At 40.4% G+C, this 27,920-nt stretch overlaps 1 protein-coding gene and 1 pseudogene across 1 annotated transcript in view; one reads left to right on the top strand and one right to left on the bottom strand.

The window, feature by feature from the left end:
• The first annotated feature begins 928 nt into the window (after nt 1-928).
• The window catches only part of ERCC4 (ERCC excision repair 4, endonuclease catalytic subunit), a 32,187-nt gene continuing 5,195 nt past the window's right edge, over nt 929-27,920 (top strand). Inside the window, exons 1-10 of the mRNA XM_025371507.1 lie at nt 929-1,138; nt 2,787-2,967; nt 7,324-7,519; nt 8,793-9,000; nt 11,807-11,987; nt 12,975-13,103; nt 14,995-15,105; nt 15,960-16,557; nt 18,597-18,689; nt 25,551-25,663. Of these exons, the coding sequence (XP_025227292.1) occupies nt 932-1,138; nt 2,787-2,967; nt 7,324-7,519; nt 8,793-9,000; nt 11,807-11,987; nt 12,975-13,103; nt 14,995-15,105; nt 15,960-16,557; nt 18,597-18,689; nt 25,551-25,663 (2,017 nt within the window). The 5' untranslated portion in view covers nt 929-931. The remainder of the gene's footprint in view (nt 1,139-2,786; nt 2,968-7,323; nt 7,520-8,792; nt 9,001-11,806; nt 11,988-12,974; nt 13,104-14,994; nt 15,106-15,959; nt 16,558-18,596; nt 18,690-25,550; nt 25,664-27,920) is intronic.
• Nucleotides 3,086-3,431, bottom strand: LOC112614786 (annotated as a pseudogene).

Below are 27,920 nucleotides of genomic sequence, written 5' to 3'. Positions count from 1 at the left end.
AATAGATTTCATGATGTTAACAGTGGTTATTTCCACGTAATAGAAACGAGTGATTTTCATTTTTGCTTACTCGTATTTTCTATCTTCTAATAATAAAGGTGGGGAGTTTCTATACAAAACAATTCCTCTGCTAGTTCAATTATCAGGCATTTCTAGGTATAGAACAAATACTGCGGGATGTGTCCCACTAGTGGAAGGAGGGATTTTTAAAAATAGTTTATTGTATTGAAGTCTTTTGGAGGCAAACAGGGGACTGATGTTAGTAAAGGATTCTGCTTATTCCACAACCACTGCACTCCAGCCTGGGCAACATGTCAACACCCTGTCTCGAAAAAAAAAAAAAAAAAATTAAAAGAGGGATGGAGACCAATCGCAAAAGGAAGGGCCAAAAACCACCCTAGGAAACAGGTGCTACTAACTCTAGGAGCATTTGGAATATTGACCAGTAAGTGTTTTAGTTGTCAACGTCTGGGGATTAAGCTCCTTAGGCTTACTTCCCCTCCCCTTGCTTTCTGGCAGCTTGCGTCTATGGTACCAGGGAATGTGGACGCTCAAAAAAGACGTGGATGACGCCTTTTGCCTGCGAGCTACACTGATACGGAGCGCCAGCCCCTCCAAGTGACTCTGAATCTTCGGCTCCACTCGGCTCTTCTTCGTCTCAGTTCGGTCGACGCTTGCCTTCTCAGGCTCGGCTCTCTTCGGCTTTCTGAGCGCACTCTCGTCCTGGCCTCGGCTCCTCTTCGGCTGCGTTCGGCCCACGACCGCCTCAGTCTCGGCTCTCCTCGGCTACATTCGGCTGGCTTTCGTCCTCTCGGACTCGGCTCTCTTCAGTTGAGTTCGGCCTACTTTCGTCTCTGAGTCGGCTCCCTTCACTCTCGTCTCTGAGTCGGCTCCCTTCGTCTGCGTTCGGCTGCGACCCGGAAGAGCTTCGATGGAGCCGGAGTTGCCGGCTCGACGGACGGCTATGGCGCCACTGTTGGAGTACGAGCGACAGCTGGTGCTGGAACTGCTCGACACTGACGGGCTGGTAGTGTGCGCTCGCGGGCTCGGCGCGGACCGGCTCCTCTACCACTTTCTCCGGCTGCACTGCCACCCAGCCTGCCTGGTGCTGGTGCTCAACACGCAGCCGGCCGAGGAGGTGCGACCGCGCCGGCATGGGAGTGAGGGAGTGTTGGGGGACTTCTGAGCGGATGCGAGGTCTCTGACAGGGATGGAGGGGCTCTGAGGGGGATTCAGGCCCCGACACTACGCAGTGACACAGAGAAGGATGTCAGGGGTCCCCAGGGGGATGCAGGTGCCTCACACTGCGCGGACACAGACGTATGGGAGGGGTCGCGAGGAGGATACCGGTCGCTCACACTGTGCGGGGACACTGAGAAGAACTGGAGGGGCCCCGAGAAGGCTGCAGGTCCCTGGCAGGAGTTAAAAAACAGTAAGAGGAATGCAAGTCCCTGTCACTGTGCGGGGACTCTGGGAGGACAGGGAGGGGTCCCGAGAAGGATGCAAGTCTTTGACCAGAGTTCAAAAACATTAAGAGAAATGGGAGGGGTCCCCAGGGGATGCAAGTCCCTGACACTGTGCAGGCACAATGAGACTGATGGAAGGGTTCCCGAGAAGGATGCAATTCCCTGACAGCGCTAAGAGGGATGGGAGGGGTCCCCAGAAGGATGCAGGTCCCTGACATGGGTGCAAGGGCATTGAAAGGTGAAGGGGCTCTGAGTGGTAGGAGAGGATCAGAGGTCCCTGCAAGGGAAAGGGGAGATGTCGAAAGCAGGATCTGGATAGGAATAACGGGAGAGTCCTGAAGTTGGCCATTAAGGGAGTTTCTGGGGGCAGAAGGATGGTCCCTGAAAAGGAACAGTGATGAAGATGGAAGGGTCTCTGAGGGTGATGGGGAGACATGAAAGGAGATGGTGAGGCTGGAAAACCCCAATAGGGAAAAGAAGGGACCAGGAAATAGGGCATTCACTAAGGCTATGTTAAGAGGGCCATCGGGTCAGAAAGGGATTGGATCTGGAAGCTGAGGATGTTAGCAAAGGTTACCGACAGTTAAGGAGAATAGAGAACACTAAGAAAGATGGAATGGGGCAACACTTGGGGCTGGGGGATGTTGAGAGGGGACACAGCTTGGTCTGACAAGTCTGATGATCCCCTAGATAGAGCAGGTGGCCAGGAGAAAAATGTCAGCTGAGAAGAGTGAGCACAGTCTCTTTGAGGCAGGGACCCTGTTTGATTCATCTAGGTATCCCCAGTGCTTGGCATAGGGGCCTAAGGCAACACATAGTGCCTAGTAAAAGTGGTTTTAAACTGGGGATGTAAATAAACCAAGCCAAGGGATCCAGTGACATGAAGTCCCTCTAGGATGGATCAGCACAGAACTGATAGTCTAAAACATTGTCTGGGAAAAGGATTCCCTTGTTATCTTCTCATAGAATGCGCTTGGCTACAAACCTGGCTTTGATGGGAAGTATTTTTTAGGTAGCAGAAATCTTTTACTGCACGCTTTTAAAAGTTTGAGTTTTTGTGTGTGTGTGCATATGTTATTGTAGTTTAGTGCTGATAATGACTGAAGTTCAATTATTCCTTAGTGTAAACCCCAAAACAAGAAAAACCTCATTAAATGTAGACTGTTTGGTTGAAGTTACTTTAAAGAAGTAACTTAGTTTGTATATTCATTATTAAGTTCATTATCTCAGAGAAAGACAGCACATTATTTTAAGTATCTGCAACCTAATAAAAACTGCCCTGTATTAGGTAGCCTACTAATCAAGTTTGATTTGATTTAGGAGTATTTTATCAATCAGCTGAAGATAGAAGGAGTTGAACACCTCCCTCGCCGTGTAACAAATGAAATCACAAGCAACAGTCGCTATGAAGTTTACACACAAGGTGGTGTTATATTTGCAACAAGTAGGATACTTGTGGTTGACTTCTTGACTGATAGGATACCTTCAGATTTAATTACTGGTAAGAATTTGGAATCTTATTTGTATGTGAATTTGTACTTTCTTTTTTTTTAAGTACAATTTCCATTTTAGTTTTCTCCAGAGAATAGTCTGTCTTCAGTCTGGAAGGACTCAGCTCCCTACATGGGCTTTGGTGGGGGTTGTGGAGCAGCACCCGCAGGTCTAAATTGGGGTGGGGTGTTTGTTCTTGCAGGCTTCACAAGATCGATTCCTGACTACTTTGTTGTGAATTGCACAACTCACACAGTAATGTAGCTTCACGTACAGCTTGGGAAGCACATAAGCGTCGAAGAGGCTCTCTTCAGAAATGTCCCTGACTGCCGCAGCCTCCACTATGTTTCGAATGATAGATTTCTTAATGGCCTTGTCCTTGGGCACGCCTCAGGCACCGTTCGTGCAGCGAATAGGCTGCACATGGCCGCAGCCCATTTTGGCACGACCGTTGTTCCTTCTTTTCTTTGTCATCTTGGAGGCACAGACCAGAGAGAGCAATTTGTACATTTTTATTTTTGTCTGTCCCCTCTGCTAAACGCTCTACTAGAACCTTCGACCCTTCTAGTGGGCACTACTGGAAGCTTTTGTTCAACATTGTGCTTCCAGCTTTCGGCCTGATACCTGACACATTGTAGATGCTCAATAACTATCTGTGACCTGAATAGGTAACTCAATGTAAGATTAACTTTTCCTTGTTTTCTAAGCTCTTATTCAGTAAATACTTGCAGTTCATTAGCATTTGCTTTTAGAACTTAATCAGATTTGAAATGTTTATAAATAATCTTTGTATATTTCCTAAAATATTTAGTTTTCCCCTTTAAGATTTTTTTGGTATTATTTGAAATTAAATCAAGTAGTTGCTCGCTTATTTCAAGGAAAAAATTTTTTAGCTAGAATTAAATAGAAAAGAAATTCATTTTCATTATCCTTTCCAAAACCTTTTCTGATGTCCCCAAAGCGAATGTAGGGGCTGTGCCTCTGTGCCCTCATATTACTCTGTATTTCTCCCCACTCATAGTGCTCACAATACTACATTGTATTTGTGTGTTTGTCTGTCTGTCACTCACAAGATAAGCTTCAGCACAAGGAACAAGTTGTTCATCCCAGGGTAAGTAACTGGCACATGGTAGGTACTAAAGACATATTTGTTGGGTGAATGATGGACGTATATAGTACTGTGATCATTGGTGAACTTCTGGAGGCGAGAGACTCTGAAATTCATAATCTTACTTCCCACCATATCTGTCATATTACCCTGAACCTAGATGACCCTCAAGAAAAATTTGATAAATGTGTGAATGAATGCTTCAATGGTAAACCGATTGAAGAAGTTTGGTTACTCTTTTATAACTTTTATAATTGTTATAAACAGTATCATAGGCTCACCTGATTTTGAATGCTAACACCCTGCTTACAAAGCAAGCTTCTTAACTTTCATTAACCCCAGTTTTCTCATTAAGAAAACTGTTTCCTAAAGTTATTGTAAGGATTAAGTTAATAAAATAATTGCTTAGTCTAGTGCCTGGTACACAACAAACTCTTAGTAATTGATACCAAATAAAATTGGCCTTTTATAACCAGAAATCTTGATACACCAGTCTTTTACTGTTTGCTGCTTTCTTATAAGCTTGGTTTTACTTTATTTTTTAAATTGATTAAAAAAAATTTTGTGTTGTGTTTGAAACTACCACTAGGTGTCAGTAATACTCTGTGACTTTCAGTTACAGCGCAACCTAATCAGGCAGAGAGCAATGTGAATCTGTGCAATGTTGAAGTCTGGCTTATATGTAGCTCCTAATGAAAAATGCCAAATTCCCTCTTCCTTTCTCATCAAAGCCCAGCCAATAATGAAGCTGAAGCTGTTACTGATGCTTTGCTGAGTGGAATGTAAATGAATGCCAAAAATGACTTCTTTCTAGTTCTTTCATTCCCTGGAATCATCCCCCAGGACTGACCAAAGGGCAGTCCATGAAGTGCAGGTGACCCTCTGGAAAGGCTGAATCCCCCAGCCCCAGCTTCTTCACCTGTCACTACCCATTAGTCCCACCACACCCCACCCCAGGAGTCCCTACTAACCAGAACTCCTAACACGTGGGAGAACTGTGTAAATACCTGCTGAGATTGTACTTGGAAAAGAACAGGACAGGAGGATGCTTTCATTACCAGAATGACCCTGACATCTCCAGACGGAACTAAGAACACACTTTCTGGGGAATATATATGTGTTTTTCAGTTACACTTTAGATTTGTGTACCCAGTGCTGTGCCCCCACCTTACGTTCATTCAACAAATGTTTAACTCACTGAGGGTCCCTTGCGTGGCAGGAAGGGTGCTGAAGATAGACAGATGAATGGGACAGTATGGTGACCTCGTGAGTTAGACTGCTTCTGGGTTTGAGTTCTCTTCATCTCGCACCAGCTGTGTATTTTTAGGCAAGTTTCTTAATGTCTCTATGCCTCAGCTTATTCACCCGTACATTAGTGATAAAGATAGTACCTTCCTCCTAGGATTGTCAGGGTGAAATGAAATGCTGTATGTAAAATACCTGGTATCATGGCACATAGTCAGCATTCTATGATCTCTATGATCTCTGCCTGGTGGTGTTACGATGTTCCTGTTCTCGGGCAGTTTAGTGGAGGAGACAGATAAGTAAAGAAGTAATTATAGTACAGTATGAGATACAAAATGTTACAGGAACAAAAAAATCTACAGTAGGCTTTTGTGGGACCAAAACTCCTTCCAAAAACCCAACCTGCTTCTATTATTTTTATTTTTATTTTTCGAAAAAGTGGTGTCTTGAGTTGGTGTGACTAAATAGAATACCATGATTTTACATGTGATTTGGAACCTTCAGCCTCCCTCTTACTTGCTGGATGACCTTGGTCAAGTTGCTTCCCTTCCTTGGTCTCGTCATGATACCTACTGCATGGAATTATCATGAGAGTTAAATGAAATAAAAATCTATAGAAACACCTAACCCATTTACCTGGGATGTAGTATTAGTTCTCTTCTTCCTCCTGGGTTCCAACCAAAATGAAGACAACTTTTTGGAGCACAACATTTTCTTAAATTGAGTTGCTCCTTTTCTTTAGAAGTTCATTTTTATTATTCTTGACTTTATGTAATATTTCACTCCAGGCTAACAAAATGTGGCCTCTTAGAGTCTTTGGGAAAGCCCACCCACTAGGTACAGAATCTCTTCTGAGTAGTAAATTAGTTATGTACATGTATTGGGGGGTTATTGAAAATCCTTTGTCTATAAATTCCTAAATAACACTATTAATTTTTACCATATTTGAAAGATAATTAGCTGAGCTAGAGTAAATTTTAGCTCCATCTACCTCTATCCAAAACTTAAACATTAAAATAGTAAAATCTGAGTTTATTGAACTATTAGAAGGGTCGTAAATCACTGTTAGTATCATTGTCCAGACCCTTCCAGACAGGAGAACTGGATCAAAAGCATGCAAGCACATTATCCCAAATATATGTAAGGTAACCAGCTTGATTTAGGTCTGAAAGACAGACTCATCATGGAGTAACTGAGGTTTTGATCTAGAAAGGATGTCTGTATGCCTTTATGTCATCTCATGTTTCTCCCTAACTTAGCACTAATCACTGCATCAGATGACACAATATGTGTGAAAGATCTGGGTCAGTAGTCTCATTTCGTAAATAATGAAGCATGTATAATTGCTCTTATTTTTGAGATTCAGAGGTGTTATCATCACACACACACCCCCGAGACACATTAAGGATGTCGATTGAAGGCTTTTGTTTTAAATGGACCAGTTGACCTCTGAATTGACTATCTTCTGATTCTGAAAATTGAATTCGTCTAATAGGTGATACAGATGTTGTCCAGACTTCTAAACTGCGGCTATTTTGTATAGTCCACATCTGATTCATATATTTTTTAAAAAAATTCCTGACTTACTTTGCTTTCAGAAGTTCTTCCCCTAACATGCCAGAAACACCCCACCCCAGGGCCTGTGCCCTCATTGTCCCCTCAGCCTGGCAGTCTGGAACTCTCTTGGCCCAGATGGTCACAAGGCTCCATCCAGCCTTTATTCGGGTATCACATTGGTGAAACCACCCCTCATACATACTCCCTCTCCTCCTTCTCTCATTTTTTCTTGTCAGCACTTGTAACATACTGAATATTTTACTTATTTATACTGTTTATAGTCAATTCCTTGAGGACAGGGATTTATGTCTGTTCTGTGCGTGGCTATATGCCCAGTCTAGAATGGTGCTTGTTCATTCTCATGTAGGTCCTTAAGAAAAATGTGATGAATGAATGGAAATGAGCATAAAAATTACCTACTTGTTCTGTAATTTAAATTACGTTTCTCCCTCTCAGGCATCTTGGTGTATAGAGCCCACAGAATAATCGAGTCTTGTCAAGAAGCATTCATCTTGCGCCTCTTTCGCCAGAAAAACAAACGTGGTTTTATTAAAGCTTTCACAGACAATGCTGTTGCCTTTGATACTGGTTTTTGTCATGTGGAAAGAGTGATGAGAAATCTTTTTGTGAGGAAACTGTATCTGTGGCCAAGGTAAAGAACATTGTGTGACAAATAATGATGACGTTATTTGTCATCTTTTTTTGTGAGACCTACTGTAACTTAGTTGCACTTTGATGTAATGTAATGTAAAATTCATTGTAATCTTGTTTGATAGAACCTAGTCAGGTTTGTAACAAACATATCCAGCTATAAATATGTATGCACCAAGTTTGTGATTTTATTTAAGTCGCGAGCAATTTGACGGTTACTTTTCTGCTGGTCTATCAAATCCATCCAAGACAGCCTCTTTATTCTTTCTTATATATTTAGTGAAACTCCCAGGGATCTAGAGACCCACATATACAACAGCTTTAGGTGTACTGCAGATTTATTGGCTAAGAGTACCACTTCTGCTTTGAAAATTACTCAAGAGGGAAATAAAGCACAAAGATTTTGAAGTAGTTTTGTTAATTTCTAGGAATAACATTAAGGTGTCAGTTTTCAAACATTTTTGCAACCTATGCTACCATGTATTTTGATTATATGTTATTTTAAGAGTAGTTGTACACCGGGTGCAATGGCTCACACCTGTAGTCCCAGCACTTTGGGAGGCCAAGGCAGGCAGATCACCTGAGGTCAGGAGTTCAGACCAGCCTGGTCAACATGGTGAAACCCCGTCTCTACTAAAAATACAAAAATTAGCCGGGCGCGTTGGCGCATGCCTATAATCCCAGCTACTTAGGGAGGCTGAGGCAGGAAAATCACTTGAACCCAGGAGGCAGAGGTTGCAGTGAGCCGAGATTGCGCCATTGCATTCCAGGCTAGGCAACGAACGAAACTCTGTCTCACAAACAAAACAAACAAGCAGAGAAAGGGTAGTTATAGTATTTTTTACTTTCTTGATTATACCTTTGTTTTGGGAGTCAACAAACTCTTCCTGTAAATGGCCAGGTAGTAAATGTTTTGGGCTCTGCAGGCCATATAGACTGTCACAATTACTCAACTCTGTTATTGCCCAAAACCAAGTATAGACTGCTTACATAAGTAATGGGTGTGACTGCATTCAAATGAGACTTTAAAACCAGGTACAGGATTTGGCCCAGACCGTAGTTTGCTGACCCTTGCCTTATCTGAATAATATAATACTTCTATTCATTGAGGTTCAAAGTGTTTTTGAAAACGTTGTTGTTTTGCTTTTCATTTGTTTGTTATTTTGCTTTTCGTGTTGTTTGTAGCATTTATAAAAATGGAGTGTTAAACCAAGACCAGAAATATATAGCTGCTGAAACTGTAGAAAATTGTTGAAAAATATTTGTCTCTTTAGGTTCCATGTAGCAGTAAACTCATTTTTAGAACAGCACAAACCCGAAGTTGTAGAAATCCATGTTTCTATGACACCTGCCATGCTTGCTATACAGACTGCTATACTGGACATTTTAAATGCGTGTCTAAAGGAACTAAAATGCCATAACCCATCGCTTGAAGTGGAAGATTTATCTTTAGAAAATGCTATTGGAAAGCCTTTTGACAAGGTACTGTTTTTCCTTTTAAGCACAGTTTATTATGTTGTAATTTTAAAGAATGCAAGTTATTTTAATATTTGCAATGTTGTTAATAGGAATTTGCTGTTATTTAAGAATAAGATTGGAGGTCATTTAAAACATAGGTTCTTTGGTTTACTGGAAAGTAATAATTTGTAGTAAAATAGGAGTGGCATATAAGCATCACTCTGACTTTTGCAGTTATATAGTAATTATCTCTTATTATAACTATAATCAAGAAGAAAATAAATAACTTTTTTACTTTGAAGTGACAACATTTGGATATCTACAGGTAGAAGAGTTTTACATAAGAATGCTCCATAATTGTACATGAATTTATGATCTCTTACGGAATAAAAAATAATTTGGATGAGTTTTCATTACTGAGGAGTGTGAAACTTGCTCTGTCTTAAAATTACATTCTGAATTGAGGAAATGGTAAGACATCAGTTCCAGGAATTTTTATTCTAACTAATTTTTTATTATAGATTAATATTGCAGATATATAAATGTCTACTTTTTCATTATAGATTAATATTATTACAAATACATAAATGTCTAGTATTGAACTGGAGATCTAGAAAATGCTGACCTTTTAGAAATTCTTGGCAGCTTTTTTGTCATATTCTGGTAGAAAAAGTTCCTGTCTTTTAAACTGTGAATCAATCTCTGTGTCACTGGAAATAATGCATGGCGATTATAAAAAAGGAAAAATTTAACTTCTTATTTCTGTGATTCTTCAAAAAAGTCACTTGACTATGAAATATTGATATATAAAACTAATTTTATATATTCTGTTTTCCTCTATGCTTAAAGTTTTTTATAATTTAGTCCTTGGTGATTTTTTTTAAATCCCACACAATCTTTTAATAGAATGTATATAGCCCTAGAAAAATAAAATTGTAGCCTAACATGTTTCACACTAAATTTCTGTTGATTATCCCCCTGGTTAGTAACAGTCACTTCATTGTTTTAGATATTCTTTTAGTAAACCATATCTAAATATAGATATCACATGTGTCTTGTTAAAATATTTAAAGTTTTGTAGATAATTTTAGAAAAGAGGCATGTAGTTAAATATCCCAGTTTGTTCAGGACAGTCCCAGTATCTACCTGTTGTCCTGGAGTGATTATAAATAGTGTATCATTTCTTTTTCCACAAGTGTCCTGGTTTAGACAATAAACTATACGGTCATCCAGATACTACTCCTGCTCATTATTAAATTTGTTAGATAAGATTCCATGCAATGGTACTGCTTTTATATCAGGCTACAAATCTCTGATAAGAAAATCGGATAATTCTTACCTAAAAAGTTGCAGAATCAGTCTGTGAAGGAAACATACATATACATAGCTGTGGATATGTAGGTACGTACATAGTATATACATAAAGCTGTTCTTTGTTTTAGATAGCATTTTGGAATCTTAAAAAATAATCAGCCGGGCGCGGTGGCTCACGCCTGTAATCCCAGCACTCTGGGATGCCAAGGAGGGCAGATCATGAGGTCAGGAGATGGAGACCATCCTGGCTAACACGGTGAAATCTCGTCTCTACTAAAAATACAAAAAATTAACTGGGCATGGTAGCAATGCCTGTAGTCCCAGCTACTTGGGAGGGTGAGGCAGAATCGCTTGAACCTGGGAGGTGGAGGTTGCAGTGAGCCGAGATTGTGCCGCTGCACTCCAGCCTGGTGACAGAGCGAGACTTCATCTCAAAATAATACTACTACTAATAATAATCAAACTTAGTCCATTGTTTTTTTTTTTTTTTTTTTTTTTTTTTTTTTTTTTTGAGACGGAGTCTCGCTCTGTAGCCCGGGCTGGAGTGCAGTGGCCGGATCTCAGCTCACTGCAAGCTCCGCCTCCCGGGTTCACGCCATTCTCCTGCCTCAGCCTCCCGAGTAGCTGGGACTACAGGCACCCGCCACCTCGCCCGGCTAGTTTTTTGTATTTTTTAGTAGAGATGGGGTTTCACGGTGTTCGCCAGGATGGTCTCGATCTCCTGACCTCGTGATCCGCCCATCTCGGCCTCCCAAAGTGCTGGGATTACAGGCTTGAGCCACCGCGCCCGGCCAGTCCATTGTTAATTTAACAAATATTTTCCTATCATGAATCCACTTTAGAAAAAACACTAAAGAAATTTTTACATCAACAAATTAAGGTACGTTGTTATTTGATTTGGTAATTGTTATTTAATTTGTACATGAGCATCAAACTAAATTTTTCATTTCTTGGTTATACCTTATTTTAAAGGTCAAAAAACTTGATACTCATGTACAAATTAAATAACAATGTACCTTAATTTGTTAGTAAGTCATCGTGCTTGGTTTATGCCCTCTGCTTGGTCCATTTGGATCCCATGTCTTTATCCATCCAGGATAGTCAGAGTCAAACATGGCAGGAATTGAACATATCTGAGCTACATGCTTAGAGTCTGTTCATAAAAACAAATAATTGATTATCTGATGTTTATCAGGTCTTTTCTTTCCTGACAGTAATATATATTTGGATAATGATAGATTGACTCTATCTGATCATAAAGATTCTAGCAGTAAGACATTCTTCTATATTTGGAAATTTAAACATTATTATTAGAATTTTATTAACTGAAATGTTCTAGCCACTTCCTTGAATAATGTTTGGGGTTTTCTATTGTAGTAAAACATATATGACATAAAATTTACCATTTTAACCATTTTTAGTTATACAGGAAACAATCCTTTTGAAAATATGATTTGTATTAAGAATAACTATACTTAACATATTTTAGCAATACCCAATTTTATTATTGTTTTAGACAATCCGCCACTATCTGGATCCTTTGTGGCACCAGCTTGGAGCCAAGACTAAATCCTTAGTTCAGGATTTGAAGATATTACGAACTTTGCTGCAGTATCTCTCTCAGTATGATTGTGTCACATTTCTTAATCTCCTGGAATCTCTGAGAGCAACGGAAAAAGCTTTTGGTCAGAATTCAGGTGAGAGATTAAAATACTAATAATATTCTAAGAGCTCATTTGAATAAAGTGTTAGGTCTTAGGGGGAATCAGGTGTGAAAAGTGCTATATTCAACTATATGTTATACTGAGATTTCAAATTATGTTTTATGTTCATAGCACAAAGATGTAGGTTTTATTGATAGCTAATGTTTCCGCCTACTTAACGTCTGTTCTGTGTAATAATAAATATTCATATCCGTTCCGGGCAATTTTATTTCTAGAAAAGACTGTGTGTAGTACAGGCAGTCCTCAACTTAGAAATAGGTTGTGTTCTGGAAGTTTAGTTGTTAAGAACTTAAAATTCATTTCCCTCAAAGCAAAAGCAAGGGAGTATGGGGTTTCCATCAGCCAGAGTGCCAACGACTGAAGAGCAGAAGAGATTTGTAGGGGGATATACATATACAGCTGGCCACCATCTTGTTTTGCTACCACTGCTTTGGCCTCTGCCACTGTTTGACCAGACCAGCGGTTTCCAAAGTGTGGTCTGTGAACCCCTGGGGTCAAGATTTAATACAGTTAATAATTTTGATGCTTCTTTAGGGACATTCTTAAGTGATGAACTGCGGAAGCATGACAGTAAAGAACGCACTGAATGCCAGTACACTTTCATGGCACTGCCTTGGTTCGTGCTACAGCACCAGCAGTATTATCCAGCATTGCTTTTACACCATCACTGGAAATGTCAACACAGTGAAAAAAGTCAAATAATGTCATAGTATTGTTATGAGAAAAGTTTTGACATCACACAGCCCTGAGAACATCTTGGGGACCCCCGGGAGTTCATGGACCACACCCGGAAAACCACTGGTCTAGCTGAACAGTGAGAGATCACAATAGTGGGAGGAGGTGTGATTGGTAGGAAAACAGGATGGCAGCCGGTTACATATGTAGGTCATGTGACCATCAGAGACTATTTTAAATTAACCGTAAATTGATGGCACTTTTTCTTTTAACTTTTCATATTAGGTTGGCTGTTTCTTGACTCCAGCACCTCGATGTTTATAAATGCTCGAGCAAGGGTTTATCATCTTCCAGATGCCAAAATGAGTAAAAAAGGCAAAATATCTGAAAAAATGGAAATTAAAGAAGGGCAAGGTATCTTGTAGGGTTAAGTCTTTAAATGTGTTGTTTATTTCAGTATTTGGTATAGATATTTAAAGCACAATTTAAAGTCTCCTTTGGCCATGTGAAAAGTGTGTTCCTTGATGATAAATGTGTGTATGTTTGTTATATGTAACATGTAATGTATGTCAAAAGTATATGTGTGAAGTATATGTGTAATGTATGTCGAAGTATAAAGCATGACAAGTCTTAGAATCTATTTCCCAGGGGTTGCAAATAACGAATGCCAAATATCGATCAAAAGTATGCTACATAAAGAACTATTTATTGATTTTTTTTAAACTTCAAAGTAATTATTATTTCTGAGTTAGGGTGAGGTTGGGGCATGGTGGCGCACACCTATAATACCAGCCCTTTGGGAGGCCGAGGCAGGAGGATTGCTTGAGCCCAGGAATTCAACACCATCCTGGGCAACAAAGCAAGACTCCATCTCTACAAAAAAAATTTTAAGACCAGGCACAGTGACTTATGTCTATAATTCCAGGACTTTGGGAGACCGAGGCAGGCAGATCACCTGAGGTCAGGAGTTTGAGACCAGCCTGGCCAACATGGTGAAACCTGGCCTCTTATTAAAAATACCAAAAATTAGCCAGGCGTGGTGGCGGGCACCTGTAATCCCAGCTACTCAGGAGGCCGAGACAGGAGAATCACTTGAACCCAGGAGGCAGAGGTTGCAGTGAGCTGAGATCGCACCACTGCACTCCAACCTGGGCAACAGAGTGAGACTCTGTCTCAAAAAAAAAAAAAAAAAAAACTTCGAAAGTAGCCTGGCAAGGTGATGTGCACTTAACATCTCAGGTACCTGAGAGGCTAAGGTGAGCCCAGGAGTTCAGGGTTACACCAAGATACCATCACACCACTGTACTCCAGCCTTGGTGACAGAGTATGACTGTGTCTCAAAACTAATAAATAAAGTCAGGGTAAAATATTTGAATATCCTTTTTAATGTTTAAGCAATATAAATATACTAGAATGAGGTGAATATGGGTTTTATTCCAGCATCTATCTAGTGATATCGTAAATATCACTAGGTTTTTAAGGCATGGGATAGGGTTAATGCCTGCTTTCTGCCTAGTTTAAAGGTCTGTTTGAAAACTTAATTGTGGCCGGGCGCAGTGGCTCATGCCTGTAATCTCAGAACTTTGGAAAGCCAAGGCAGGCAGATCACCTGAGGTCAGGAGTTTAAGAGTAGCCTGACCAACATGGTGAAACCTTGTCTCTACTGAAAATACAAAATTAGCCAGGAGTGGTGGCACGTGCCTGTAATCCCAGCTACTTGGGAGTCTGAGGCAGGAGAATTGCTTGAACCCAGGAGGCAGAGGTTGCAATGAGCCAAGATCACGCCATTGCCTCCAGCCTCGGCAGCAAAAGTGAAACTTCGTCTTAAAAAAAAAAAAATCTTTTTAAAGAAAACATAATTAAATATATTATTGATATGTTTGTGTTGGAATGCTTATAGAAACAAAAAATTTAATTATTGTCTCCTTTTATCCATGTTCAGGATTATGAAAGTCATGGGGATTTTAGAAATAATAAATGCTGTCATTCTGTACCAATGCCTTTATTTTGTATAGCTGCTTATATACAGTGTCAACAGAAACAACTAACACAGAATGGTCTCTCATTAGTGACCATGCATGTAACTTTCTACTAAGGCATTTTGAAAGCCCTGTTAATGGTTTGAAGTATCTTTCTTTTTAGTAGATCTTTTTCAGGAAAGCAGAGTCCATCTATCATTATAAAGAAAGCTTAAATAAATGGGCATATGTACTGATGCTTGTGTTATCTGTTGTTTTAAAAGCCTTTGGAAGACTTCATGGGTAAATATTATCACATAGAATGGGATATTTTTATTTCTCTACAGAAGCAAAAAAGGAACTGGTCCTAGAAAGCAACCCAAAGTGGGAGGCACTGACTGAAGTATTAAAAGAAATTGAGGCAGAAAATAAGGAGAGTGAAGCTCTTGGTGGTCCAGGTAGGAAAAAAGGAGATGAAAACATTTGCTTTCAAAATCTATCAAATGAGTCCTGATTTAATTAGCTCTTTAAAAGTAGTTCAAGACTAGCCTGACCAAAATGGTGAAAACCCTGTCTCAATTTGAAAACCCTGCTATTTTATCTATAAAATGTAGACAAATAAATGGCAAATGAACACTGGGATCCTAGTGGCAACCTCATTTCTGTTCATTTGATGTAATTTTCTCCAGGTTGAATCATTGTATATTCATGAAAGCTTTTCATGAAGGCTTTTTCACTAGTTGGGTTCTTAGAACTTCTGTTTAAAGATTGAGCTAATCTCTACACATATTCACCAAGTTTTAAATCTGGAATCCCAAAGGAATAAACTAATGGGTCTCCTGTTTTATATCCTCAGCCAAGTATCTTTCCAAAGAAGCCTCAACTCTTCTATTACTTTAATATGTAATGAGCCGATACAAACTGAAGACATTGTCTAAATTGGCAAAGGAGACTAAGACAATTCACAAAAGAGGAAAAATCCATTTGGAATTAATTTAGGCATATATAAGACCCTCTGAAAAAAATATATTAATTAAAAAGAACTTCTTTAAAGCCACCATTATACCACAGTTGTACTTTCATAAGATTGAGTAGTCTGGCTTCAACTTTACTGAAAAGATTTAAGTAACCTTGCCAGAGAGGAGAAAGCATTTGATCAATACCTAAGACCCTTTTAAAATAGTTTGTAAATTGTGGATCTTTGATACCAACAGGTAAGATGTCTTCCCTTCAGGTGAAGGAATAAGGGGACACAGGGAAACTAGGAGGACAAGTGAGGTAATAGTAACATAATGTTGTTTTCTATTTTCAGGTCAAGTACTGATATGTGCAAGTGATGACCGAACATGTTCCCAGCTGAGAGACTATATCACTCTTGGAGCGGAGGCCTTCTTATTGAGGCTCTACAGGAAAACCTTTGAGAAGGATAGCAAAGCTGAAGAAGTCTGGATGAAATTTAGGAAGGAAGACAGTTCAAAGAGAATTAGGAAATCTCACAAAAGACCCAAAGACCCCCAAAACAAAGAACGGGCTTCTGCCAAAGAAAGGACCCTCAAAAAAAAAAAGCGGAAGTTGACCTTAACTCAAATGGTAGGAAAACCTGAGGAACTGCGAGAGGAAGGAGATGTCGAGGAAGGATATTGTCGAGAAATAAGCAGTAGCCCAGAAAGCTGCCTGGAAGAAATTAAGCATGAAGAATTTGATGTAAATTTGTCATCGGATGCTGCTTATGGAATCCTGAAAGAACCCCTCACTATCATCCATCCGCTTCTGGGCTGCAGCGACCCCTATGCTCTGACAAGGGTACTCCATGAAGTGGAACCAAGATACGTGGTTCTTTATGACGCAGAGCTAACCTTTGTTCGGCAGCTTGAAATTTACAGGGCAAGTAGGCCTGGGAAACCTCTGAGGCAAGTTATAAAGAATCAAAGCTTTCAGTTGCACAGTTCTTTAGGATTTAACCCAGAAACTATACCAGTTGCATGTTAGTTTTCTTTAATATCCGTTACGATGCTGCTTATGTTTATGAAACCTTATTTTGCTTCCTGATGAATCTGGGAAGTTGGATAGGAAGGATGTCAAGTGTCATAGCAGGACAGCAAACTAAGGGGACTGCTCACGTTCTCATTACGTGCTGCTGTGTGTTCTGTCCTTTATTCTTTGGGCATTGATTTGCAGCATATGGGGTGCTGTATCTGAAAAAATCTAAGAAATGCATAATCTAATTTCTACCAAAAATTAATATAACTGTGACTTGGCTAAGTAATTTTTATCTTCTAAAATGTCTTTCCTATAAATTTTAAGAAATGACTCTAAATTACATCCACATAAAACTGAAGTGTTGGGGGAATTACTGTACCAGGTTTACTTGAGTTTCAAGAAATATCAGATAAAACATCTACAGAAATATCAGATGAGAAAATGATGCCTCCCAAAGAAGATAGTGTTCTGGCTTTCCAATTATCTGAGGGGAAATAAACAGCAAAATTAATATCCTGAACTCAGTCTGAACCAAAAACGGAGCCAAAAGAAACCTTCCCCTAGCATTTTAACTAACACAGCCTTTCAGAGTAGAGATGAATGGAGGAGCTGGATCAGAAATAATGCAGGATGAAGAGATTAGATGAGGCTGGTAAAATAATTATAGGCTGGTAAATTTTTTGTACTTTGCTGCTGATCAACTTTGTAGATAGCTTATGTACACCAAGCTTCTTTCTTGCCTGAGAACAGATTAGTGTGATATTTGGGAGCAAATTGTTAGAAGGGACCTGGGAGTGCAACCACTTACTCTGTCAACGGGAAACTGAGGCCCAGAAATGGTGACTTGGCCTTGGCCACATGACACATCCGTGGGAGAACTGAGTCTCTGGACTCATTACCCAATGATCTTTTCTCTGTTTACACTTCAAAGAATTATCATCTAGGAAGATAACAGCTAAAAGAAAAACCAAGGCTCAAAAAGGAAAATAGCTTTGACTGAAGGTGAACCTAAGGGACAGAGGAGGTGCTTAATTCCGCTCTCTTAGCAACAAACAAGATGGAAAAGCAGGACTTTTCTCTTTTTTTTCTTTTTTCCGTTTTTTTTTTTTTTTTTTGAGACAGAGTTTTGCCCAGATGCCCAGACTGGAGTGCAGTGTTGCAATCACGGCTCGCTGCAGCCTGAACACCTCCCCCTTTCCCTGACTCCCTTGATCCTCCCACATCAGCCCCAGGTGGCTCGGACTACAGGCATGTGCCACCATGCTCAACTCATTCTTTTTTTTTTTTTTTTTTCTGTAGAGATGGGGTCTCACTATATTACCCAGCTGATCATCTGGGCTCAAGTGATCCTCCCACCTCAGCCTCCCAAAGTGCTGGGATTACAGGTGTGAGCCACCGTGCCCAGCCTAAAAAGCAGGCCTTTTCTAAGAGAAAGTAGATCAAATTATTCTTTGAGATGCCTGATATAATCCATATGTCTTCTATGCCCGTGTATTTATATAAAATGTGTGACTGCTGTGTTCTCTTAAGACATGAATAAAAAAAAAAAAAGTTCATAGGCTGGTTTTCATAACTTTCATAACATACTACCCAACTTTTTCAATGATTGTTTGGCAGAGGTGCCAAGGAAGAATTGGAGAAGCCTCTAAAATTTGTGTTTTTTTAATTTGTTTATAGTTATGAGGAAAGAACTATTCTATTCCTCTAGTTATATTTCAGTGTTTACCTAAACTCTTTTCTTCCTTTTGGCAAAAGAAAATTTAAAAAGCCCTGTGTGGTAACAAGACCTTTAACAGGTGGGGTTTAGGCAGCTTAATTTGAGCTAGTGTGTGATAAATGAAACCGTTGATTCTTAGTCAAATATTTATTATTTGAACACTCTAGGCTGCTGATTTCAAATGTTCTGCTGTTCCTTTCAGGGATTAAAAATGCTGTTTTTCCAATCTAAAAGTTCTGTCTTAACATGCAGGGTTTACTTTCTTATATACGGAGGTTCAACTGAGGAACAACGCTATCTCACTGCTTTGCGGAAAGAAAAGGAAGCTTTTGAAAAACTCATAAGGTAATACATAGAAAATCAGTGTGAAAGCCCCAACTACATTGGAAACCTTTCACGGTCTGGAGGCTTCTCTGGATGGGCGAGTATCAGATAGCCCTGCTCAGGAAGGATGGGGCAAGGAAGAAGTTGGAGAGGATCACATTGAGATAAACGTGTAGTCTGAATTGTCCTGCAGTGTAGACCTCGGCACGTACTTCCTTTTTCTCTTCCCCCTCTCTTCCTTTATCTCCAGTTGCTTTTCAGTGGTTTAATAGAATATTAGAAATGTAACAAAGACAACTGCTTTTCTGTTTATAAAGCAGCATGACAAAACACCAGAAATATAGCGAAAATACTGCTTTTCTAAGAAATATGTTGGTATATCTCCCTCCTCCCTGCCTTATGCACAAGATTCTCCCCTCCTTTGAATGATTTTTTTTTCCTTGTAAAATTTCCATTGTCTGTGGGTGGGTGACTGCCTTACCATTTATTGGGAAATGCTTTTACAGCACAGCCAGTTAGGATCACCAATAGAATCACTCTGGGAAAATATTTCTTAGGAAGTGTGTTGTTTGTCTGGACATACACATGTGTATGTTTTTAAGAATGAGTATCTGGTACTATTCCAAATCCAAGTAGAAAATGCCTTTCCATTTTACAAAAGGAAAATGTTGAAATACTCACAAACTGGATGGCTACTTCTTGCCCTGAAGGCATTCGAGAAATCTGATAACCACCCACCAGGGGTATTGTCAAGGAGATTGCAGCCTGGTGTGGGAAGATGGGCCAGGTGATCTCTAAGGGCCTCAGAAGCCAGGGTAAGGGCTGGATGGGGCATCACGGAGCTGAGCCAGAGAAAGTTAGACCAGCAGAGACCATGGCCTGGATGGAGTGGGCTGGGCCAGACCAATCTTCCAAACCTCAGACATTGGCAATGGAGGGCAGAAATTATTTTTAGCAGTAGTCAACCTGCCAGGACCCTAGGCCAGATTTCAAAATGGATAACCATTCTACAGTGGTGTCTGTGGGTTTTCCGTGTACGTGCAAAATATACATATAACCCAGATAGCCCAGGAGAAGAATTCTTGGAAATCGGAGTATTTGCTGAATCAGTGGCATGGAGTCCCACGATGGGGGTCAACATGGTGCATGGGCAGTCCCCTCTTTTCCCTTCACATCCTTTCTATTGGTGGTATGCCTGGGCCATGGATTCATCCAGCTACTAGTCATACAAGTATTGCTCAGTCCTCTCAGCCTGTGAAAATATGTTTTCTACCAATGTGCTTTATGGTATTGTTTATGTCGTATATGTGGGTGTATATATTTTTCAAAAACACAGTTCAGAAATCATGTTATAACAGACCAAGCATTATACCAGCTGCCTCTTCTTGTTCCAGGCTCTTTGCTCTTCTCTGTCTTACTCTTTGTCTTCTAGACCTTCACGCCACAAGGCTCAAATAGTAAACAGATATTTATTAAGCATCTGGTATGTGCCAGGCCCTGTGCTAATATTAAAGTACTGAGGTTACAAGTGGTGCAGAAAAAGCCTCTGCCCTCCTGGAACTTACCCTGTAGTGGAAAAGAGACATTCAATGATTATAAATATTGTAATAAGTAGAAGGATACAGAGCGCCGCTGGCTGCAAAGGTAAAAGAAGAGGGTGTAATAGGAGAGTACATTGAAGACCTCACCCAGACCATAAGCTGATCAGGAGCCGCTTCCCTGAGGAAGGGATATTCAAGCTGATACTAGGCAGATGGGGTGGAAAGGGGGTTATGTTGAACAAAGGCGTGTATGAAGCCTCCGAGGTACAAGAGGCCCTGTGAAGGATTTAGGACTTCATGGGCAGTAAGACCGCACTGAAGCATTCTAAGTAGGAAAGTGACTTAAGTATGTTTGTAAAGGCTGTCTCTGGCATCAAACTGAGGAGTGAGTGAGTGTGGAAACCAGTCAGAATGCTATTGCAGTCTGATGAGAAGGTGGTAGCCAAGATTAGGTTAATGGAGGAAAGAAGACAGATTTGAGAGAGATTTGGGAGATAGAATCAAAGAATTGGTGATACTGGATGTGAGCCAGTACATCCTGACCATCCTTCACTCTTTTTAAAACAGCCTTTGCCCAAGTTTTTGCTCATTAAAATAATTGTCACCTAGATAGAAATGAGTGCATAGAGCTAAAATACTCAGATTGGGTTTTCAGTATTCATGTCAGGGTTCCCCAAGATCATCCTCAGGCTCGATGATTCACTAGAAGAACTCACATGAGTCAGAAAAGGTGTTATACTCGCAGTACAGTTTCTTCCAGCAAAAGGATACGGATTAAGACTGGATGCAGTGGCTCATGCGTGTAATCCAGCACTTTTGAGAAGCCAAGGCACGCAGATAGCTTGAAGTCAGGAGGCGTTCACGACCAGCCTGGCCAACATGGTGAAACCCTGTCTCTACTAAAAATGCAAAAATTAGACAGGAGTGGTGGCGCATGCCTGTCATCCCAGCTACCTGGGAGGCTAAGGTGGGAGAATCACTCAAACCCCAGGAGGTGGAGGTTGCAGTGAGCTTAGATCATGCAACTGCATTCCAGCCTGGGCAACAGAGTGAGACCCCTTCTCAAAAAAAAAAAAAAAAGATACAGATTAAAATCAGCAAAGGGTAAAGGCACGTGGGGCAAAGTCCAGGAAAAACCAGGCCTAAGCTTCCAGGTATCCTCTCATAGTGGAGTCCCATGGATGTGCTGAATCCTCCCAGCAACAGTGTGTGACCACACATGCAAAGTGTTGTCGACACGGAAACTCACCTGAGCCTCCAGGCCCCACATTTGTACTGAGCTGAGCCACATAGACACAGAGTACCTCCGTGGCTGGCTACAGCTCCTCAGACTCCAGCCCCCAAAGCAACAACAGACATTTACCATAAATCACATCGTCAGCATAAACTGTCTGATCCAACTGGCACATTGTGACCCAGGGCCTCAGGCATATAAGAGCCTTCTTATCAGGGAGAATACTATACCGGCTCAGAGCTCATCTCCCAGGAGCTGATCAAGAGCCAGTGTTGAGGAGAGAAGCCTTTCTTGGAAACATGCAGAGTTTGAGCAGTCCAGGCCTGCCGAGTTAATCCTTTCCTGCACAATGTTAGAGCCAGAGGAGCCTGACAGAATGAGAGGAAGACATCACCTGAGTAGGTGAGTTTCATGCTTCGCCTGTCTTCATGCGACTGCCTCTTCTCCAGTGCATCAGGGAATCTAATCTAGAAAAGAGCACTTTTAGTAGATAGTAGTAAGGTATCAGATCCCATGCCATTCCTGATTTATGCACCTGCTTCTACACATCAGAGGACTCAGTGACAAGCTGTGGATTAGCCTTATACATACTGGAAAACGTCACTCAGCAGAGCCTGGAACATGGACTCTCTCCCACATTTCAGTCCATACGATAATTTCTGCACCAGGTTTTAACATAATTTTGTCTTTTATCTGGCATAATTTTTTAATGCTTTCCATGGTGATTGTCCACTTGTTATAAATAATATCTTCCCATTTTACCCAGCAGTCAATCAGATGGTTGCACTATTTAGAATCTTAAGATACTTACTTTCCCTGGAAACTTGGGAAATTTGAGAGGTGCTTCTTTTGCAAAGCAGAAACAGATTTGAGGTGCATTGTTCAAAAAACATTTGCACTGTTGCTGTACTTAGAGAAAAATGTAATGTGAAGATAAGACAGTGTGCTTTTACCAAGACCTCCTTGGGTGATATTGTAAGAACAAAAGCAATTGTGGCTCTTTAAAATAACCCAGAAAGGAACAAGTCAGGTGAACTGACAGTGAAAGGATTGTGTAGCTGGATTAAAGATCTGTAGATTACAGATAACAGGTAAAGAGGAAAAGATTACATTGCTAAATATCAATCATAATTTTATTTCTACTCAGGGAGCATTTGAAATTTTACAGTTTGAAAATATGATCACAAAATGAGCTAGCATGAAGGCTTAAGTAAATGCCCATTGGAAGAGACTTCTAGTTCAGTTCCACTTTCCTATGTTGGCATAGGATTATGTTGTACACGCTATTCAAATACCATTGAAGACTGGGTGCAGTGGCTCACTCCTGTAATCCCAGCACCTTCGAAGGCCAAGGCAAGAGGATCACTTGAGCCCAGGAGCTCAAGACCAGCCTGGGCAACATGTGAGAACCCATCTCAATTTGTTTAAAAATTACAATAAATAAATTTTGATAAAAATACCATTGAAGATACTAAAGCAAGCATAGGAAAGCTTGGTGCTTTAAGCAGAAATAGAAATCTGAATTTTTAAATTATTGTTTTGTGTCTGGCACATAGGGGAACTTGGGTAATTATGCCACATGTTGAAAGCAAGAGACTGGCTGTTTATAATTGTGATAAATTTCTGTTAAATTGAATTACTGGTTAGGAAGGCTTATTTTCTTCATAGTCCAGGTTTCATCTCTGGAATATATTTTTTCTCAGATTCGACTTGTAGTTAAGTTGTAACATTTAGTGGTAAACTAGCTGTTTTCTGTAGCTATTAGTGGCAACAATTGTGGAATTATTCGAAAGCAAATCTTCAGTTTTTTAGTGTAATCGTGGATAATTAGACAAAGAGATTACCATGTTATAAGAAAAGTACATAATAATAACACCTAACATTTATATAGTGCTTACTAGGTGCCAGACATTGTTCTGAGCACCTTGCATATATTATGTAATCCTCGTAACAGTCTTTTGAGGTAGGTTTTTAAATTATTATCCTCATTTTACCGATAAAGAAATTGAAGTACAGAGCCATGAAATGACTTGCCTGAGGTCATGTGGCCAGTAAATGGTTTCAAATCCACACACTTTGGAACCGGAATCTGGACTCTAATCTCCTAAGATTATACAGACTACAAATTAACCAGGAAATTGGGATGATCCCATGTGTGATACACAGCTTAGCCAGTGTAACAAGTAGCAACAAAGTGGGGGGCACAATGAACCTAATAATACCAAATGAATGTTAAGGAAAAATAGAAGAGCGATAATTCTTTTGAATGGTTTGCCCTTTGTCCTAACCAGAGTGCAATAGACAGAATGGAGTGGTAACGAGAGGCAGCCAGAGCCATTGCCATTGCAAAGGGCTTTTCAGCAGGTAGCGCTTGAGTCTGGTATTGAGAATAATGGGAAAACACATGGAACTGGAACCACTGCCTGCCCCCTTGTGATCTAGTTATGAAATTTGTACTAATAATATATTTGCATTTATAGGTTGTTTCAAATAGTATAAAATTTGAAATTACAATTTCTGTTCTTTAGTAGTATCTTTTAGTGATACCCTGCTCTAAAATATTTCTCCAGAGTGGTTGAAGAATTGGACCCTCTGATTTCATTTCCTCTAATGGGTGTATTAGTCCATTTTCATACTGCTATGAAGAAATACCCCAGACTTGGTAATTTGTGAAGAAAAGAGGTTTAGTTGATTCACAGGTTTCACATGGCTGGGGAGGCCTTGGGAGACTTACAATCATGGCAGAAGGGGAAGCAAACTTGTCCTTCTTCACATGGCAGCGGGAGAGAGAATGAGTGCCAGCAGGAGAAATGCCAGACACTTATGAAACCATCAGATCTCGTGAGAACTCACTCACTATCACGAGACTAGCATGGGGTAAACCACCCCCATGATTCAGTCACTTCCCACCAGGTCCCTTCCAGGACACATGGGGATTATCGAAACTATTAATTCAAGATGAGAGTTGGGTGGAAACCCAGCCAGACCATATCAATGGGAAAATCTTGATTGTTTTAACCCTTGTTGAAATTAACTAATATTGACGGTTCCTCTTCTATTCCCCTCACCTTAATCTTTTTTACTGCAGTTCCTCAGTTCCAGTTTTTTTTTTTTTTCTTCTCATGTTTGCTTTGTTCCCTCGACTCAGTTGCAAACCCAAGGAGGGAAGAGACTCAGCTTATATATCTTTTCTGTCATACCTGGCAGAATGAAGTATAACATATTTTACCAGTTTTGAAAAACAAGGCTACTGCAAACCTGGCTTACTCTTTCTGTGATTATTAAGGATCTTGTCATGATGTGGTTCCAAATTGCGAATCTTAGTTATGATTGTACTGTCCTCTAGATCTACCATATGAGATATGAGCCACCTTGAAGACAGGAATTCTTGCATGATCACAATTATATCCAAAGTACCTAGAGCACCACACAGGAACACTCCACAAATGTTTTTCAATAAATGCATGAGTGAGTAATGAATGCTGCTCCCAAGGCAGAACCTGAGCTGTTGATTTTTTGTTTTAATCTCTGATAGAAATTTGATTTCTTGTATCTATTTCAAAGTCTTGATCTTGATTTTTCTTTAAAACTCAGGGTGTTTAATGGGGCCTCCCACCTGGAGTTTTTAAAAATCAAAATTGTATCATATATGTTTTTTAGTTTCTTAATGATTTTTAACCCCTACTTATGATTACCCTGAAAATGTTTGAATATAAATGATTTACATTTTAACATCAATAACACTTTAACCTTATAAACAGTCTCAGGAATCTCTTGGTGGCATTTTTTACATGTGGCATTTTTTTTTTTACATGCTTATGTTGTTTCTTAAATATTTGAATATAAAATCAAAATAAGCAACTGCTTTTTTTACTCTGGAAAATCAAGAAGTAGTACCCGACCAAGATACTTTTTACCTTAATTTTTTCTACTTCCTTTACCTATCACTTGTCTTGGCATATTTACTTCTAATATATTCCTTGTTGTTATTTTTTTTCTCTTACTGCCATCATCATGTAGATAATTTTCAATACTACAATTTACAAACGATAAAATCTAGAATTTTGAAATTCATTTCAAAAATGTTGACAATGTTTTCTCCCGCAGGGAAAAAGCGAGCATGGTTGTCCCTGAAGAAAGAGAAGGCAGAGATGAAACAAACCTAGACCTAGTAAGAGGCACAGCGTCTACAGATGTTTCCACTGACACTCGGAAAGCCGGTGAGTCCTGCACTTTGTCAAGCACCTCCATTGCCTGAAAAGGGGGCCGTGAAGTTCCAGAGTTACTCTGCCAAGGCTTGGTCTGTATCAACAAACTTAAAAATGGGGTTTAGGCCAAGGAGAGGATGTGGACTTCCCTAATCTAATCTCAGCTCTACCATTTACTCACCATGTGTCCTCCTCAGAGCGAAGGCACTGTGTCATCTGCAAATCATGTGAGGTTGAGTTCTAGGCACCCCAGCTTAGAATGGGTTATATTCCAGCTTTGCCTTTATATTTGGTTGGTTGAGACTCAGAATGTACTTTTGCAAATAAACTTTGGTAAATGGTGGTTAGGTTCTTATCTCAACCTAAAAAGCCAGTTTAACCCAGAGTCGTTGAAGGAAGTTTCTCCTTCCCTCCTCTGCCTCTCCCCTTAGCTGTACACATAGGTGGGCTGCATACACTCCCCCTCTCCTTTTGTATTCATGTCTTCTTGGTAGCTCCCCAGATCTCCAGTGTCTGGTACACATTGCTGTGCAGTGTCCGAACTGTGGCATGCCACCAAGACCTGCTTAATTCCAAGTGCACTGTGATCCAGAAGTCACCATTTTCCCATTCCCCAAGTTCCTATTTTCCCATGCCAGCAGCTGATTCCAGCCAGGCGGATGAGAAGAGCAATACGATTGAGTTGGTTTAACCTTTGGTGAGGCCAAATACAGTTAGAGCAGTGGATGTCAGAATTTAGTAGACTTTAGAATAACCTCAGATGCTTGTTAAAACTGTAGATTCATAGCCCTCAATTCACAGAAATTCTGACTCAGTGGATGTGAAATGGAGCCAGCATCTCAGGGGCTTCTCATGGAAGTGGTTTTTGGACCATACTTTGGGAAACACTGCCTCAGAGCCTCTGTGTCTTGTTCAAAGAAGATTCGTTGAAAAATCAACCAGTTTGTTGACATTTCATGAAGAAGGACAGAATGTAAGGCAGTATGAAGGAAGACAGATTGGAGTGTATGGGTAGCTGTTCGTAGAAGTCTGTCCTTAGAGGTCAGTTCTCATGCCTTCATATTAGTTGCCTATGGCTGCTATAACGAATACCACAGACTTAGTGGCTCAAAACAGCATATGTTTTATTATGTTACAGTTCTGCAGGTTCAAAGTCCAAATGGGTTTTATGAGGCAAGATATCGGCATGGCTGCATTCCTCCTGGAGGCTCTAGGAGAGAAACCCTTTCCTGGCCTTTTCCAGCCTCTATAGGTCACCTGAATTCCTTAGCTTATAGCCCCTTCCTCCATCTTCAAAGCCAGTAGCATAGCATCCTGTCTTCTCTGATCATCCTGCCTCCATCTTTCACTTCTGAGAACCCTTTGGCTTACCTAGATAACCCAGATAATCTCCCAATCTCAAAATACTTAACGGAGATACATTCTGAGAACTGTGTCATTAGGTGATTTCGTCATTACATGAACATCACAGAACGTGCTTACACAAGGCTAGACGGTCTACCCTGCTGCACAGCTAGGCTATGTGGTATGGTCTATGGCTCCTGGGCCACAAATCTGCATAGCATGTTACTGTACTGAATACTCTAGGCAAGTGTAACACAATGGTAAGTATTTGTGTATCTAAACACATCTAAACATAGAAAGGTATGATAAGAATACAGTATTGTGATCTTATGGGATGACTGTCTCACAGGCACTTTGTCATTGACCAAAACGTTGTGTACAGCACATGACCGTATTGATAGGTTGCAGGGATTTGGATGTGGACATCTTTACGGGGTACCATTATTCTGTCTGCAGCAGCCCTTGATACTTAAAAATGTAATCCTTAAACAAGCAGCATTAACATCACCTGGGATTTTGTTATAAATGCAGATTCTTAGACCCTTTAGATCCCAGACCTACTAAATACAGAATCTGCTTTTTTTTTTTTTTGAGACAGAGTTTCACTCTTGTTGCCCAGGTTGGAGTGCACTGGCGCAGTCTCGGCTCACTGCAACCTCCGCCTCCTGGGATCAAGTGATTCTCCTGCCTCAGCCTCACAAGTAGCTGGGATTACAGGTGCCCGCCACCATGCCCAGATGATTTTTTGTATTTTTAGTAGAGACAGGGTTTCACCATGTTGGCCAGGCTGGTCTCGGACTCCTTTCCTCAAGTGATCCACCTGCCTCAGCCTCCAAAGTGCTGGGATTACAGGTGTGAGCCACCCCGCCCGGCCCGAATCTGCTTTTTAATGTTACAATGTGAGAAACTGTGGTCTAAGATGTTC

Source organism: Theropithecus gelada, chromosome 20, assembly GCF_003255815.1.
Source record: "Theropithecus gelada isolate Dixy chromosome 20, Tgel_1.0, whole genome shotgun sequence".
Lineage (NCBI taxonomy): Eukaryota > Metazoa > Chordata > Mammalia > Primates > Cercopithecidae > Theropithecus > Theropithecus gelada.
This window is presented reverse-complemented; position numbering and strand designations above follow the sequence as displayed.